At 40.2% G+C, this 17,451-nt stretch overlaps 1 protein-coding gene across 8 annotated transcripts in view; it reads left to right on the top strand.

Moving 5' to 3' along the window:
* Positions 1 to 12,392, top strand: part of LOC131684870 (stabilizer of axonemal microtubules 1) — a 34,928-nt gene extending 22,536 nt beyond the window's left edge. For all 8 annotated transcript variants that reach the window (XM_058968101.1, XM_058968099.1, XM_058968100.1 and 5 more), the window contains 4 exons: positions 10,123 to 10,411; positions 10,472 to 10,818; positions 11,535 to 11,820; positions 11,884 to 12,392. In XM_058968101.1, coding sequence (XP_058824084.1) covers positions 10,123 to 10,411; positions 10,472 to 10,818; positions 11,535 to 11,820; positions 11,884 to 12,173 — 1,212 coding nt within the window. In that variant the 3' untranslated portion in view covers positions 12,174 to 12,392. The remainder of the gene's footprint in view (positions 1 to 10,122; positions 10,412 to 10,471; positions 10,819 to 11,534; positions 11,821 to 11,883) is intronic.
* The last annotated feature ends 5,059 nt before the right edge of the window (positions 12,393 to 17,451 follow it).

The following is a 17,451-nucleotide window of genomic DNA, read 5'->3' as shown; positions in this document are numbered from 1 at the left end:
ATGGCAGGTAACACTGCAAATCATGTTTTTTCTAGAGACGTTCTACAAAAATCTTCGTCACCGAGTCACTTGTCGATATTTTTGTATAGAAAAATTACAGATTGCTATTAAAATGATAAATTCTCGACAAACATATGATTGCGGCTTAAAAGCCAACTATTCTATTCTATTCTAACCCTTACACAGCCAGTATTGAAAAGCATCCTGGAAAACACCGCAGTTAATCTTTAGTGTTTTTCTTGTCAACATTAATATTTGAAGCATATTATTTGTAATATGTCGCAAATATTAAAACGGCCTACTGTGCAGAGTTGGGTTAAAAGGTGTTTCAAAACTATACGGCAATTAATTTATTCATTTAATGAATAATTTAACTAACAAATCGTTTTGAATCTTGAATGAGGAAGAAACGAGGACAACCGTACCGACCGTTTCAGTTCAGGATATATCGTTGGGAGTGACTTGGCTAAGAAGGTTAATGTCACTCCTTTGGTCCTTGGGGATGGGGCAGAAGGATTTACTCATTGCCCTGGCTAATAAGCCTAGGTTAAAGCGCCTTTACTCGCTCAATTGTGGCTTAAAAGCCAACTGTCAAAATTCTCTTTGAAAGCAAATTTCGGACAAACCGTTACTCGCCAATAACAGATTTTGGTAGTAAACAAAAGAGAAAAGTTTTCTCTCTCATTAATTGCTATGTACTGTGTTTAGCCGGTAATGGTTTGTCCGGAATCTGCTTTCAAAGAGAATTTTGACAGTTGGCTTTTAAGCCGTAATCATATGTTTGTCGAGAATTATAATATACAACAGTTTTGATAAATTCGCTTCACGCAAAGTTCTAGAAAAAATCGGCAAAAAAGTGTTTTTTTCATGCTGAAACCCTTACCCCCCTTAAGACAGCATGATCACACCACAAATGTAGTGGGTTCGTGATCGTTGTATCTGCATAACGAGGCGATAAAAATGATTTTGTGTCGACACAAAAAGAGATAATTGAATGGAGTCAAACAAAGAATTGTAGAACTTGCTGAGATACAATATTTCCATGTTTATTATTTACTATTTTAAGAAAATAAACGAAAATGCTAATAATTACACTAACTTTAAACTAATTTACTTCTAAAAGAATACCAAATTCACTTAACTGAAAAGTATTATTACATTTTTCTCTGTAAAATTTTCCTGGCTTTCGAATGAACAGAAAAAAGTGCGATGAGTGCCATACTTTTTCAATTAGAGCTGGTATTAGTGAAAATGAGATAAAAATATCTAAGTTAAATAACTGAAACACATGAAAACAAGAAAAGATAAGTGTATCATGTCAAAGAACGAATTATCCAGCTCTTCAAGACTACCAATCTGAATTATTAAAATGATGATGTTAACTATTAAGATTTTCGAGAAATTAACGAAAAACCTATCAAAATTGCTAAATATTAATTAAATTTCTTTGAAAAGGTTACTTAAACTCGTTAACTGAAACATGTGAGGACATTACTCAATGGGAAAATTTTCTTACCTTCCCAATGGGTCTTAAAGATTTGAAATACAAAGTATACTTTTTGAGTTACAGGTATTTTAAGACAAATAAGTTTTAACACAAAAAGTTTAATAACTTTGTAACGGTTAAGATTTGATGGTATGTGTAGAACGATTTTTTTTCTCCAAATATGACAGTCATTCACCCCTCGAGAGATTCTTAATCATGAACCAAACACCCTGTATAGTGGTACTTTAATGGAACTAAACGATACTATATTTATGCTTAGCGAATCAATGCACAATTTTAGATATAATTGAATCAATGCAATAATATTCATATTCCCCGATCATTTTAAATATTCCAAAGTGAAATATTTTCGCAGTGGACATTTCACTTGTTTACCGGGAGTGTAACAGGCCCGTTGCCAGGATTTTGTTTCGGGATGGGCTTTAAAATTAATTAAATCTTTAATTCTCGTCTGATGTAATCTTGAGAAGTTCCTTATGAAATTAATTCTAAATGTAAGACAACAGAACTAAAAATCCTAAAAAGCATGTTCTTTGTCAAAAGAAAGACCATAGTACATCGATGGATTATTGACGTTGAATTTGATTTTTGTTTATTTATTTAAGTTACAATTTACTCTCGTTATTAGAACGGCTATTTTTTTTTTTACTTTGATTATAGAGGTTTTAACCTTATGGTCGTTCGCCTCTTTTCGGGTTAGATTCCCGAATTTCTAGCCCTGTGTGCGAACTGTGTACGAACCGAAACTGGGAATCGAACCGAGGTGAGCTGCGTACAAGCCAACCGATTTACAAACTACGCTATGCCCGTCCCCAGAACGGAATGAGTAGAAAAATATTGTTAGAATGTTTGAGAATGACGAAATTTGCACTAAAGCTTCTGATTTAGCAGGCGATTTGTATACACGCAGAAACGGTTCAACTTCTATTTTCTCGGTCTCGCGTCCTGCCACCATTACCCAGAGATCAGATGTCCATCTTAAGCGTAAAAGTAGTGTAACAATACTAAAGTAATTAGATATGACCACCACGTGCGATACTGAGTTTAGCTGTATTGACAACAGATTTCAAAATGACCGGTTTAGTTATACCTCTAGCTGTGGCATGCTGCTATTGTGGCGCTAGTGCTTTCTGCATTGTGTGGATCAAAAAGTCTTATACTTCATCGATAGATTTCAAATGTAGCAAAATTTGCCCATCTGTAGGTCCAATTTTGTATCTACTAACGTAAACTATACCGATGTTAAGGAATGCAGATTGTATTTGCGAAAACTGTACCACTTGAAATTCTAAACAGCAGAGCGTGAAAACAACTTTGAAGACACCATGAATTACGAAAAAATCTTTGTTTGTGTTAATAAGCAAATAACACAAAGCTATGTTTAGTCTTCAAATGTTTTCTCAACATTCCAATTGTCACACAGCACGTTTCATTTTAGGTACCTTAGATTAAATATGCTGAGATTGAGTAGCTCTGTGATGTGATAATTTATCTTTTATTTTCCATTCTACATATCTGTTTATACATGTTCACTTATAGGGGTTCCTCAAGTCACTAGTGAATGTAATGTGACACGTGGTGGTGGAAACAAATTAATCACCTGCCATCTCAATCATTTCGTTCGTGAACCGACAAAAGGGCCTAAGTAACAAATGTACAAAACGGAGATTTCATTATTATCTTAAAGAGGAGTAAAAATACTACATAATAAATATAAAAACTAATTTATAAATGTCTCACACTTCATGAAAATCAATAAAAAACAAAACGGCGGATCCGACTTTCAACGGGTTACGTGGCGTATACGGGCGAAATTGACAGCATTGTTTAGAAGGCCCGTAAACAGAATCGCCGTAAAAAAAACAAATGCTTGTTACGCCCCGGGGGAATAACAAATTTTCCCCAAGCACGGCGATTACCACATTTGATTTATGATTTTTTGACGACACTGCAGGGCGAAATTGAGAGTCGTCAAAACAGGAAGGCGACTCGAAAATGGCATAATTAGCATTTCATGACAACACTCGGCAAAATTTTTTTTTCAGTTTTATCAACGAAAACGTTATTATATAAAACATTTTAGTTATGCTTCCAAAAACTAGTATTGTTTTAAAGTGTTTCAATACATTTGAAAGCGCAGTAAGTAAACAAAAATACGATTTAATTTTCTAAAGCGAATTTTCAAAGCTATTTTTCTCGATTCGATATCATTGCGACTTCGGCCCTTTGGTCGTTTCATGATCGATTTCACGTCGATGGTAAAGTGAGGTGATCTCCGACTAATTGTAATCATCAAACAGTTGTCTTTGTGATCATTCTGGGCCCATATTGGCTCGAATCAAAACTCGTCGAAATGTCAATTGACGATAGGTTCATCCGGAGTGTTCATTTGTGTTTACATTTTGCTAGCGTTGCCAATTTTATTTTGTGTCCAGCACCCAATGTGGCTACACCACATCGCTTTTGCGCGAGCTGTCCGACTGAGCGGTAGCGAACTTAAACTAGGGATAGCCCCTATGTTTGAGTAAGCCGGGCAAACGAGTGGATCACAGGTTCGCTTGCTTCCGACGGCGGGTCGGTGGCCACCTCGCCCGGCGGATCCTCAGCGGCTTTGCGCCGCTTCGGTTCGTCGGCCTCGGTTATGCGGCTAAGCCGCATCGAAATGGTACCCCTTAAACATTCTAACTTGAATCGGTTGTGTCACCGTAGCCGGAATACGAGTTAGATCCAGCCAGCATTCCGGCTGAGTTAAACTGGGAAGTTTAGTAAAATTTAATCTGGAAATTTTTTTTGGCAACGCTCCAGCACCCCGTTGATTTCACCACTTGGGCGCCAGGTTGACGATATGAAATGAACTTTGTTTACTTTCGACAAGTTTTGATTCGAACCAACAACATCCAGATGATCATTCTTCGGTTATTTATTCTCTTCTTCGTCTCTAGGAGTCTCACTTTTCTTTTTTCCGAGTGAGGATTTCCTGCAGCCTTTGGTGATGTCTGTACATCCTCCGTAACTACATTGGCCTCATGCAGCGTTCTCAGCACGTGTTCTTAGCGTGTTTTGTACTGGAATGGTCCTCGGAGGGGAACTTATTCCGACTGAAAGTTTCGTGACGGCGGAATTTCTCCCGATACCGATACCTTGAGCGGTGTTTGAATTTCTCTCGGCACCGATGTCCGATTAGTGAGCCAATTATCCCCGGTGTTCGACCTAGCCTACTCAACGGGCATACTGGCAAGTTCCGAGGTCTGTTTACAATTTTCATTGCAAGTAACTTATTAAATATATTCTTAGAAGATTCTATCTAAAACATTAGGCACATATTTCTATACCGTTTATTCAAAACGTCATATCTAACAAATGTAAACAAACTGAGTAAATTATGCCAAAGATGATAATGTACAAGATATCCCACCGTCAAATTATACGAACAAACCTTCGTCAACATCATTTTAGTGATTCCAACACCATCTTTCGAGTTCTCATTGAACCAGCAGAACGCACTTGTACAATTGTGCGAGCATGTCAGATGCTTTTGGAAATGTGGTTCTTTTCGCACCGGAATGAGAGTGAGCAGAATGGCAAATGGAATGAAATGATCCATAGGAAAACCAATGAAATCCTTTCGTACTTGATCGGAGCAAAATTTGGAAAGCACCTATGAGGAATGATTATGATTTTCGTTTGGAGAACTGTTTGTATCGTTCATAGTGCATATCGTTTATAGTGAACATTTACAAAGGAAATTAAATCTAAAAAGGCCAACCAGCTTCTTCTTACTGTAATATTCATTAAAGGGCTACAGATTTTGGAGGCAGCATATAATAATGGTTTCAAGGGAATAGGAAAGATTTCGGCGTGTAGATCTTTCAGGAACTGGCCGAACACTTCATTATTTAAAAAAATAATGCGAGTCCCGGCAGACTGACTCAGCTATGGACTAGGCAATAGATCTCTCCAATCTGTATTGGCAGCCGCTGAATGAAAACGAGAATCGAAAAATATTTTTCAAACAGACTCTTTCAGTATACTTTTCCCAGTTGCTACCCGTCATTCTTTACCGCTTAGCTAATGCACATCAAAAGGATGTGCTCCTTGCTCTTTGATGATGTCGTTTTATCTACCATTCTCTTCGCTCTCATGTCGGTGCGAACAGAACGATATTCACAAACGCGCTGTGTGCATTGCAGCGACGAAAAGAAAAAAAAAATGACAGCTCTAACATATGTGCACGCTTTGCGATTTCTCTTTAGTAGTATAGGTGTGTGAAATGGGTAGATGATTAGTTCTATGTGAACACGTTCGATGGCGTTGCTGAGTTAAAGACTGAATTTTGTCGAAGTGAACAGTGTCTGATTATGCCAAATAAAAGCCAAGCATTGACTCTTTATCGTCTACAAATAATAGAGAAAAATAATAACTCTTACATGTTAATTTAATCTCAGGTCAAAATGTCATATATAGTATACCAAAGTTTTGCTAATATTTTGGAGATGTGATGTTTTGCGTTGTGATGTTTTTCCAAGTCGACTGTAGTTAGCATCTTTTTCCAATGCCAAACCTCATATCTACACTCTTAGTTGCAATGCAGCACATGAAATATATCACAACTACAAGCCCGTCTCTCAAAGCGTCACAGTAAAATGTGCCATCTGCAAACGGTGTTGCCAAGACCACATATGTAAAAGAGCATAATAGCAAAAGTGATCGGCAAAATGTAATAAAATAATAGTTATCAATTATCTCCCTATTATCTTCGCGAAAAACATGTAATATACTTATACGATCCTGCAATGAGTAAATGCAGAGGTGATAGTACAATTAATATCCTTCTGTGTGCTTTAATTGTTAAATAAATTTAAAAGTCGCAAAGAAATTTTTGCACGCGATTTTCTCCGTTTCACGTTCCTGTTAGATATGATCTAACGAAAAAAACGCTCTAGATTTGACGAACGTAATAAATTTTCAATGCATAAAATATTTCGGGGGTTTATGTGAATGTAGTGCAAACATGTGTATTGCGAAAATTCAACAAAATCCCTGGTAATAGACCTCTACCTATGCTTATCTGAAAAAATGCACAGGTAACTTTAATAGTAAAATTCATCTAAATTTAATCTTTCGTAATGTTGATTAATTGATTTTTGTGTGTTTGAGTAATCTGTCGTGAGTCCAATATCTAGAGAACATCGGTCCTTTACTAGTAAAAGCGTGGTGACGCGTGGTAATTCCCGATCAGAAACACATAAAAGGAATACTCCAAAACTATACCTCGCATTGTTACTTGTTATAAATTTCTGTTGTAACTACTAACGAGACCTAGTTTATACCACAATATGTTACAAAAATTATGTTCTGTTATAATTTTGTTAGGGGAGCCCGGGGCTAGTTGGCGGTTGGGGTAAGTTGGCGGAACCTCCTTTTCTCCGTTTCTATTAGACATACAGCGCTGTCTCTCGTTGTGTACCTCAAGTAATGTGAAACGCATTATCCAATGTTTTTTTGTTGCGAAACATTGTGTTTTATAGAAGCTGTGGGCAATATTGTGTTTTTGAGCATACTTTGTAAACTTTTTTGCCTTTCTCATATAAAGAAAGGCTATGCAATCACTGTAAAAATCGACTTTTTAACCGAGGCCCGGAGGGCCGAGTGTCATACACCATTCGATTCAGTTCGTCGAGATCGACAAATGTCTGTGTGTGTATGTATGTGTGTGTATGTGTGTGTGTCATTTAAACTCACACAATTTTCTCAGAGATGGCTGAACCGATTTTCGCAAACTTAGTTTCATCTGAAAGGTATAACGCTCCCATAAGCTGCTATTGAATTTTTAGTTGATCCGACTTCTGGTTCCGGAGTTACGGGTTGAAGAGTGCGGTCACACAGCAAATTCCCATATAAACTGGTACCACCATGATGTTCAAATGATGTAAAACATATTAAAATTGATGTAACATTACTCTAGTTTGCGGGTCTGGATCACTAATGATCAATCAAAGTAGCTTTGACCACATTGGCCACCTATGACGGTTCATGACGCCCCCGGGGAACCCGCCAAGTTCCTAAGCTAATATCACACCCATTCCCCAACGAATTCTCTACCGATTTTTACAAACTTGATTTCAAATGAAAGATACAGTAATGCCATTGACTGCTGCTGAATTTCATTCGGTTCTGACTCTTGCTTCCGGAGTTACAGGGGTGTTAGTAAGGATACACTGGAATTTCCCATATAAATCGGTACAATCGTAATACCTCAGAGGCTAAAAACTATTGAAATGGTCACCAAATAACTTCTAATCGCAGATCTAGATCACTGATTGCCAATCAAACATTCTTTGAATATATTGTCCACTATCGACGATTCCGGAAGTCCGGAATTCCGGGCATATTCCACAATTAAAGTCAAATCGGTTCTTCGGTGATGACTGAACCGATTTTCTCAAACCAAGTCTCAAATGGAAGGCAAAATATGCAGTTGAGTATTGCGTCGCTGCCCCCCCCCCCCCCCCCCGTCTTGCCCTTACACCTCCCTCCTTCATCACTCCCCTCCTCTTTGACCACCCTCACGCCCGCATTTCCTTCATCCATCTCTATACCGAAATAAGATGAAGGATTTCTGACGCATCCTCCACTCCCACTCTACTAACCCCCCATTCCCTACACGTTCAAACCCATTCCACCAACCTTTCCAAATTATAATCACATGAAGATAACATTGAACTCATGCTTATTAAGCTAATTAAATATTATTCTTTTGCCTTTCTCATATAGAAAGGTTATGCAATTGCTTCAAAAACCGATTTTCTAACCGAGGCCCGGAGGGCCGAGTCTCATATAACATTAGTCGAGTTTGCCGAGATCGCAAAATATCTTTGTGTATGTATGTATGTATGTATGTATGTATGTGTGTGTATGTGCGGATTTGTTAACAAAATGTCCACATCGGTTTCTCGGAGATGGCTGAACCGATTTTTAGAAACTAAGATTCAAATGAAAGGTATACTATTCTCATAGGATGCTATTGAATTTCATTTTCAACCGACATCTTGTTCCGGATTACGAGTTGAAGAGTATGGTTACAAAACAAAATTTGTTGATTTGTCCACATCGGTTTCACGGAATTTTCTGAACCGATTTTGACAAACTTGATTTTAAATGAAAGGTCGATCAGCTGCTGCTGGAGTTCTGGTTCCTGAATTACAGGGTGATACGTACGATCACGCAGCAAATCCCGATTCTAACGAATTCTGCGATGAATGTAAAAAGGAGAAGTTTTTTCCAAAATGTAAACAGAACTGTTGAATTTGTAGATCTAGGTCACCAACAGTCATTCAAAGTCTCTTTGGCCACCCTGTCCACCATCGACGGATCCGGAAGCATCCAAATTCAGAATAACGGTTATATTGGTTTCTCGAAAATAGCTAGACCGATTTGATCAACTTAGTCTCAAATTAAAGGTGTTGCGTCCCCGGAAACTGATATTAAATTCCATCTCCATCCGACTTCCGGCTCCGGAGTTACGGGTTGTGAAGTGCGATCACATAGAAAACTCCGATTCAAACCGATACCGCGAAGAATGCAAAAAGGTGCTCTTATATATACTTACCAAGTGTAATAAGAATGAAAGATATTTCCGTAATGTTATATTGTACGAACCAGCTATTAAATCATAGTTTGGAGAAATGAGAAAGGCACAATTGCACCTCTAGGTGGATTAAAACAGGTTTTTATTTTAAACATTTTGTGTCATTTATACTATACTATACACACTAACGAGTTAAAACATGTTATAATAATTAGCAACAAGAAAAATGTCATCAAGATAGCGTTAAAACACGTTTTAACTCGTAGTGTGAACGTAGTTTAAGGTGGTTTTTAATCTATTCCCCGAATGATTATATTTTTCGATAGTGCGTGAAAAGAGCTTTTAGCATCCGTATAGATATTATACCTATTCATACCCAAAAGTAATTTTTTAAATCCTTTTTTATAAAATATGCGGTTGGGGTAAGTTGGCGGTAACGCACACGGGGCAAGTTGGCGGTACTATTTATAGTGCAAAAATGATCATCATATTTTTATTTCTGGAATTCCTTCCAAAGTAAGAGAAACTTTTTCTTGCGTCAATGCAGGGGACAATTATTTCATCCAATTACCTGAAGAATTTCGAAAATTTGCTTTTGAATAGGGAGTACGCGTCGAAGTCAAAATGACGGGGTATTGAGACTGAAATATACTGCAAAGTGTCGAATTCTATACAGTTTTATTGAAAAGACAATCGGCACATTTCATATGGACCACTTATGTAATTGTATTTCCATTAGATTGCTTATTTTCTGGCAGTCCGCCAACTTACCCCATACATACCGCGTCACATATTCTTGTCTCTAGAAATGAAGACAACGTATCAAACATTTTAATACAATTCAAAGATGTTGCCAACAGTCTACCCTTTCATGCAACGTGTTCTATTTTGCAAGATCTAGCAAAACCGAAGCGGTAAAAAATTAAAACCGAAAACACCGCCAACTAGCCCCGGTCTCCCCTATTTCATTCTGATCGGGAACGGATATGTTAACATGGTTTAGTTAATTTTTTTTATCTTGTTGCAGTTGTCTTTTCCCTGTTACAATAACGTAGAGCGCCAGAAACCTATCATACCCACCGGTAATCAATTAACAGGAGCGGGCCCGATTCAAGAGATCACCACAACACGCCACGATTTTGTTGCGAAAACAACACCGAAGCGATACAAAATTATACCCGAAGGTCACATTCGCAGCGTGAGCGCTCCGTTCGAAAAACAAACCGTTAACAAGCTCTCATTTGGCAGCCCAAATATGGCGCATTTCACACCAGCTCGGTCGTGCAAGCCGATTCGGGAGTATACAAGATCTGAAAGTAAGCTACTGAGAATTAAAACAAATAAAGACCACTAATTTCTTTTGAATTGTTTTATAGTTCCAATGGAAAGCGATACTACATCCAAACTAAGCTATCCACCAGTGTGTCTAGGCCCTAAAGAAGAAGTTCCCTGGGCGCGCCGAGAAGTATATCAACCTCCGGCTATAGCGATGGAGCACGACACAACCTACAAGAAAAGCTTTATACCCAACTGTAACAACGAACGAGCGAAGATGGTTCCCCCATTCAATAACTTATATGTACCTGCTGATTCCGGGTTTGAATCAAAGACAGTCTACAAAGAAAGTTATCACAATGGTTGTGGAGAACGTCCCCCGGCAATTCGTCCTGTTGAACAGTTGCGAATTCCGAACCAAAAGTTGCAAGATGACACCGTTTACAAGGTATACCCTAGCTATGTGGTGGATCATTCTAATTTCTTTTGATCAAAACATCAAAAACTGCTGATCAAAGCTACTTCTACACTAAGTGCACACTAAAATACACTCATTCATGCTAAGGTAATTCGGGTTTTGTTAGCATGCTCTATTTGACCTAACCACGCTGCACGAGTTATGAGTTATTTGTACATACAAATATTAGCATGCTGCCATTGTGGCACACAGAAAATCTTAATAGTAGGTACTTCATCACCGTATAACCTATCTATAGCTAGCATCAATGACCCTTTAATGTGCATATGATCAATATATCATTCTGTCAATGTTAACCCTCCGAAAGTCGCGTAGTGCACTGAGGGCACCAGGATCTGAAATTTAGGCGATATCGTCTTTGAGCTTCAGGTGGTTTCTTAAATGTAGATAATGACTGCTGGAGGGTTAATGATCGAATAAAATGCTCCGACACTGAAGGAGCATCAAACCCCGGCTTAAAAAGTTTACCAAAACCATGAATTACTGTAGCAATTCATGGTTTTGGTAGACTTTTGATCTGTAGCAAGCCAGGCAATTTCTTAACAAAAACTTTGAAGCTTTTCAAATTGGGCCTGTCGCTGCGTCAGTGCCGGAGCATTCTGTTTGTCCCTTTATACTAACGTAGTAGTATACATATGTACTTTGAATGTAATCGCACTTCCAATTAAATCAATTTATTCTTCTAGCTTTCCTTCCCCGTGTACTGCAACGCGGTACGTCCGGCAGCGATCCTTCCTAGGCCTGCACCTCTGATAGGCGACGGACCGATTCAGGAAATAACCACCACCAGACATGACTTTGTCTGTAAAAGTGGAATGAAACGTGAGCTCATCATGCCAAATAATTTGCTACACTTAGCGCCTGGCAAATTGGAAAGTGAAACCGTGAACCGGTTATCCTATCCAGCCAACAAGGAGAACATTGTCCCAACAGTGTCCTGCAAGCCGATCAACGTGTACAAACGACCTGAAGGTAAATTTGTTTTCGTAGTGAATGTCTACAAATTTTAATAACATTTATCTTTTGCATTGGTAGAACCTATGGAAAGCGAAACTACCCAGAAACAGAGCTATATGCCGGTCTGTCCACCACCAAAAGAGCACTACCCATGGGCTGTACGGGCCAGATACCAACCACCTCCACTGCCAATGGAAACAAATACAACCGCCAAGCTGAGCTATCCTCCGCCGGGACAGTTTATCGAAGAATCTTGCGGATCCGCTACCGGTCCGTGTTGTCAGTCTTGTGAACCGGCCATGGTGAACTGTTGTGGAAATCTTATGCCTGACAATGGATGCTACCCACGGGCGGCCATAGTAAGCTAGAACATATTATGGGGAAAGGAACGCACATGTAGAAAAACCACAACACTACCAAAATCGTACTAGAATGAAAAGCAGAAACCCCAAATTTTGTACCATAGACCAAAGAAAAAAATATTCTTCCTGTAGATTATCTGTATTTATTAAAATTTCTTTGTAGTATCTATTTTACGTTATCGATGAACTAAATTATATTGTCATGTACATGCTATGTGTTCCCAACGAATAGTTGTTACGGGTGAAAAAGAAATATCCCAAAAGGCAAAAGTCACAAAATGTCCAGTTATTTCTTTAATTGCTACCGTACCTACTCGAAGACATGGTTTTTCAAGCCAGAATCAGAACTAGTTGTGTAAAAGAATTCAAGGTAGCGCCAACACAACTCATTAGCGAAAGCTTCCAATGAAGTACATACTCGTTCAAAAATTTATATGTCGCATCCAACTATTTGTGTTATTCGCGATGTCCAGTTGATACGCTGAAGAACCCTGAGGACATCGTCAAATCGCAAAAAATATTAGAAAATTTAATGTCCATGTTAACAGGTAAGCATAAATCTCTAAATTTCTAATTGTGCAATCACCTTACGGAAATGTTCGTCTCTAACATTTCATTGAGGTCACCAACAAAAATTGTCCTTTTAATTACTAATAATTATGACCGAATAATTCAGTTGAAATTCCGACCTTTGTTCGAATCGATTTCGGAACGCACGGAACAGGTACTAGGACTAAATTGCTTACAACTACCTACTTATTTGCCGTAGATATTTCATCCAAATTTTAACCTCGAGGTCACCATCATCTATTTAAGATTTCCTGGTCTATCGATCTTTGACTGATACATACACAGTCACTATAATCACCATCGCATACATGTTCGTATGCATGAGTTACCATTGCATACAAGTCCCGTATAGCGATTGCTGGCCGATCGAAGCGCCGACCAGAGGCAAGTTGCTACTTGCTCTTGTCATTTCAAAGCAACAGTTTTATTTCTTACACAAGTTGAAAACATTACTTGTATGTCAGTTCTCAGTGCTTTTACTGAATATTTATAAAATCGTCAACTGACTGGTGTTTCAAAGTGACAGGAGGGAGCATCTGTTCAGAAGACTATATTAGGGTGCCAAAGGCATATATGGGAAACAGGTGACCATCGAATTCAATAACTGGACGCATCTCAACAGAATTAGCACATCAAAAAAGTCTATTTACACAATTTTAGCTGTATGACAAATGCCTTAGAAATGCATGAAACAGCGAATCTTGTATCTTCGCATAAAAAAATTGCTTTGACAAAAGTTGCCTCTCTGGTACTTTTACTTTTTAAACCGAAATTTTCTAATAAAAATCAAGAAAACTGTTTTATTTTTGACTCGACACAAGATTTCGACATTTCATAAATTTCTACAACATTTGGCATATAGAAAATAATTTATTTATTTATTTATTGGGCTTTAATCGCACAGAGTCATTCGCTATAACAAGGGAGATAGTTGCAATACATTTCACAGAATTAAGTTGATCTTTTTTGAGTTCAATTGGCTATTGGGTCGATAAGGTGTTAAGCTTCGAAATGAAGGCAGCTTGCCAGGGCCGCGGGAGAGCCTCCCCAGCGCCCGGTTTTGGTATGTCGGTGAACTCGCTGAACGATGGTGGTGGGTGACTTGTTTATTTGCGGTTAGTTGAGGGTTGTTGGGCTCACGGATTGCGATTGTAGAAGGGCCGCGGGAGAATCTCCCCAGCACCCGGTCTGGGTGTGGCGGAGGGCCCGCTGGGCAGTGGTAGTAGATGGGCTGACGGATTGCGGTTGTAGAAGGGCCGCAGGAGAACCTCCCCAGCACCCGGTCCGAGTGTGGCGGAGGGCCCGCTGGGCGGTGGTAGTAATTGGGCTGACGAATTGCGGTTGTAGAAGGGCCGCGGGAGAACCTCCCCAGCACCCGGTCCGGGTGTGGCGGAGGGCCCGCTGGGCGGTGGTAGTAGATGGGCTGACGGATTGCGGTTGTAGAAGGGCCGCAGGAGAACCTCCCCAGCCCCCAGTCCGAGTGTGGCGGAGGGCCCGCTGGGCGGTGGTAGTAATTGGACTGACGAATTGCGGTTGTAGAAGGGCCGCGGGAGAGCCTCCCCAGCACCCGGTCCGGTGTGGCGGAGGGCCCGCTGGGCGGTGGTAGTAGATGGGCTGACGGATTGCGGTTGTAGAAGGGCCGCAGGAGAACCTCCCCAGCCCCCAGTCCGAGTGTGGCGGAGGGCCCGCTGGGCGGTGGTAGTAGATGGGCTGACGGATTGCGGTTGGAGAAGGGCCGCGGGAGAACCTTCCCAGCACCTGGTCCGGGTGTGGCGGAGGGCCCGCTGGGCGGTGGTAGTAGTTGGGCTGACGGATTGTGGTTGTAGAAGGGCCGCGGGAGAACCTCCCCAGCACCCGGTCTGGGTGTGGCGGAGGGCCCGCTGGGCGGTGGTAGTAGTTGGGCTGACGGATTGCGGTTGTAAAAGGGCCGCAGGAGAACCTCCCCAGCACCCGGTCCGGGTGTGGCGGAGGCCCCGCTGAGCAGTAGTGGTAGTGGGTGCAGTAGAGGATGGTGTGAAGTTAGCCGGTTCGCGGACTGTCTTAGATAGATTCTAGAAGGTTGGCATCTTTCAGGAAGGCAAGTAGTGCCTCTTCGTGCACTGGGTCGTTTGCCAGTGTTTCACGAATCGAGGAGGGCAAGTTGTGATGTCGCCGTAGGTTGTCGAACTCCCTGCAGTTTATTAGTAGGTGCTTCACTTCACCGTGAGTCTAGTGCTGCAAGATGTACATATTGGAGGGTCGACGCGGGTAATGGTGTGGGCATGGGAGACCCGCGTATGTCCCACGCGGAGGCGGGATAGCGCTCTTTGTTCAACTCGATTTTCGCGGTCTGTCCACTTTTCGAGGTCTCCCTTTACCTTCTGAGGGTAGCCTCGGCGAGTCCTCCAATGAGTGATGAAGTGCTCAGAGGTCTTCGCCTTGAATTTCCTGATGATGTCGGATAACGGTACATCATTAGTGAATAGGGCGCGAGAGCGTCGACCGAGCGCGGCCAAGTGGTCAGCATCTTCGTTACCGCGGATTCCGCTGTGTCCGGATTCCCAGCATATGGTAGTTAATGGGTCACAGGATTGTTCTATGGCTTGGACATAGGGGTGCTTGGACTCCTGTAAGATGTGATCTAATAAATAATGCTGAAACACCCTGTGCTAGCTTCGGTTCACTAAACATAGTTGTTTGTATGTAGTTGTGACATCGTGTTAACAAAACTGAGATGCGACCCTGCATCGCTCTCCTTCTCTATTATACCGTCAGCCGATTCACATCGTGGAAGGTGAGTTTAAATACCTATACATAAAATGGTCCTTCGACCCCGATCGAGAAGTGAGATGGAAATATCGAAAATAAAATTGAGTCTTTAGCGTTAGGTTATAATGGTAAGATGCTTGGAAATCTCATCAAGAGAATTGAATAAAATAAATGATATATTTGGCTCAAACCCAAAATGGCGCTTGTGAAAATTTTCAAGATTCATATTGGAACGACACGAGGGTCGTTCAATTAAGGCAAACATCACACATCTATCCACCGGGAAAAACCGTATCGACCATATGATCATGATACCCGTTGTCACGAAAGTCGTGAGTAAAACGCAATCCTATGTAAGAATATGAGAAATTTCATTTTGAACCATTAATAAATTTTCACAGAACATCATAGTGTCTGATCATTGCAAATCACTACTTCCAACAGCTTCAGTGATTGTTACATCTGAAGGAAAACATCCGGTCCTATGTCGAGCACTACTAGATTCAGGTTCGCAATCCAACATCGCATGTTCAGGGTTGATTGAGCAGAGTGGTACTCAAACAACTAATGCTACAGTAAAGATAGTAGGACTCGGGAATCGCGCAATCCGAGTGGAAAAACAGGCATATATAACTATAAAAGCAAGGGTCTCAAAATATGAGAAGAATATTCCGGTGTTGGTATCCCGTGTCCATTACCCCAAGAGGATGTGGATATCAGTGAATGGGATCTCTCTGAAAACAATTTAGCTGATCCAGAATTTCATTTAAGCCGATCTGTGGACTTGTTGTTGGGGGCAGATGTGATGTTTGAGATCATACGCGACGGAAACAAAAAACTAGCACATCATTTGCCGTTTATTCAAAACAGTACATTAGGGTGGCTTGTTGGAGGAAATGTAGCACTAATGAGAGTTAATTGAGAAGTAATAGGTTCTTTATATTGTATGTTTTGTTTATTTTACCAACTATCTATTTTAATCATCAGGTGGCTCAATTTATGAATGGAAGCCACACTAATCTACACGTGCAAAGATGGACAGAAGAGAAAACAATTTGTGAACAGTTTTTTGTCGAATCCACTAAACGTGATGCAAACGGACGTTTTGTTGTAAGATTACCATTGAAGCAAAACATTCATGAGCTCGGCGAATCCACACGGCGATGAAAGGACTTTTCCAATTAGAAAAAAGATTCCAACGAGATCCTATACTCCAAAAAGAATACGTATCATTTATGAAAAACTACCTAGATTTAGGCCACATGGAGTTGATCAGCGATGACGAGCTAATATCTAACACAGTATCGTATTATTTCCCGCACCATCTAGTTATAAGACCCGAAAGTAGCACAACAAAACTGAGAACCGTATTCAACGGCTCAGCGGAAACGTCAAGTGGGATTTCATCGAATGACGTATTAATGACTGGTCCATCGATTTAACAGGATATTTTTGATATTCTTATAAGATTCCGTTGGCCCAGGTATGTATTCACAGCTGACATAAAACAAATGTTCAGACAAATCATCGTCAACAAAAATGATCGTTTGCTGCAATTGATACTATGGCGATTCGCAGTCAACGAAGCTGTTCGTAAATTTCGTTTGAATACAGTATCTTACGGAACCTGCTTAGCTCCATTCATTGCGGCACGGTGTTTAAAAGAATTAGCAAAGTTGTTTAAAGATCAGTATCCTGAGGCCTGTGAAGTTCTTGAAAACGATTTTTATATGGATGATGTTCTCACAGGCCATTACGATGTTGCTAAGCTCTTTCAGATTAAAGAAGAACTGGATATCGTTTTGAACAGTGCAGGGTTTGAATTACATAAGTGGGAGTCAAACTTTGCTAGAGAAAGAACCTGTGGTTCAGAACACAGATTTGTCAAAATTTTGGGACTTCGATGGAACTCAGTAGAATTTAATCGGTTTTTCAAACGATGTATGTGATCACACAGAAATAACAA

This window comes from Topomyia yanbarensis, chromosome 2, assembly GCF_030247195.1.
Source record: "Topomyia yanbarensis strain Yona2022 chromosome 2, ASM3024719v1, whole genome shotgun sequence".
NCBI lineage: Eukaryota > Metazoa > Arthropoda > Insecta > Diptera > Culicidae > Topomyia > Topomyia yanbarensis.
Note: the sequence above shows the minus strand (reverse complement) of the source record. Positions and strands in the feature narration are given on the sequence as shown.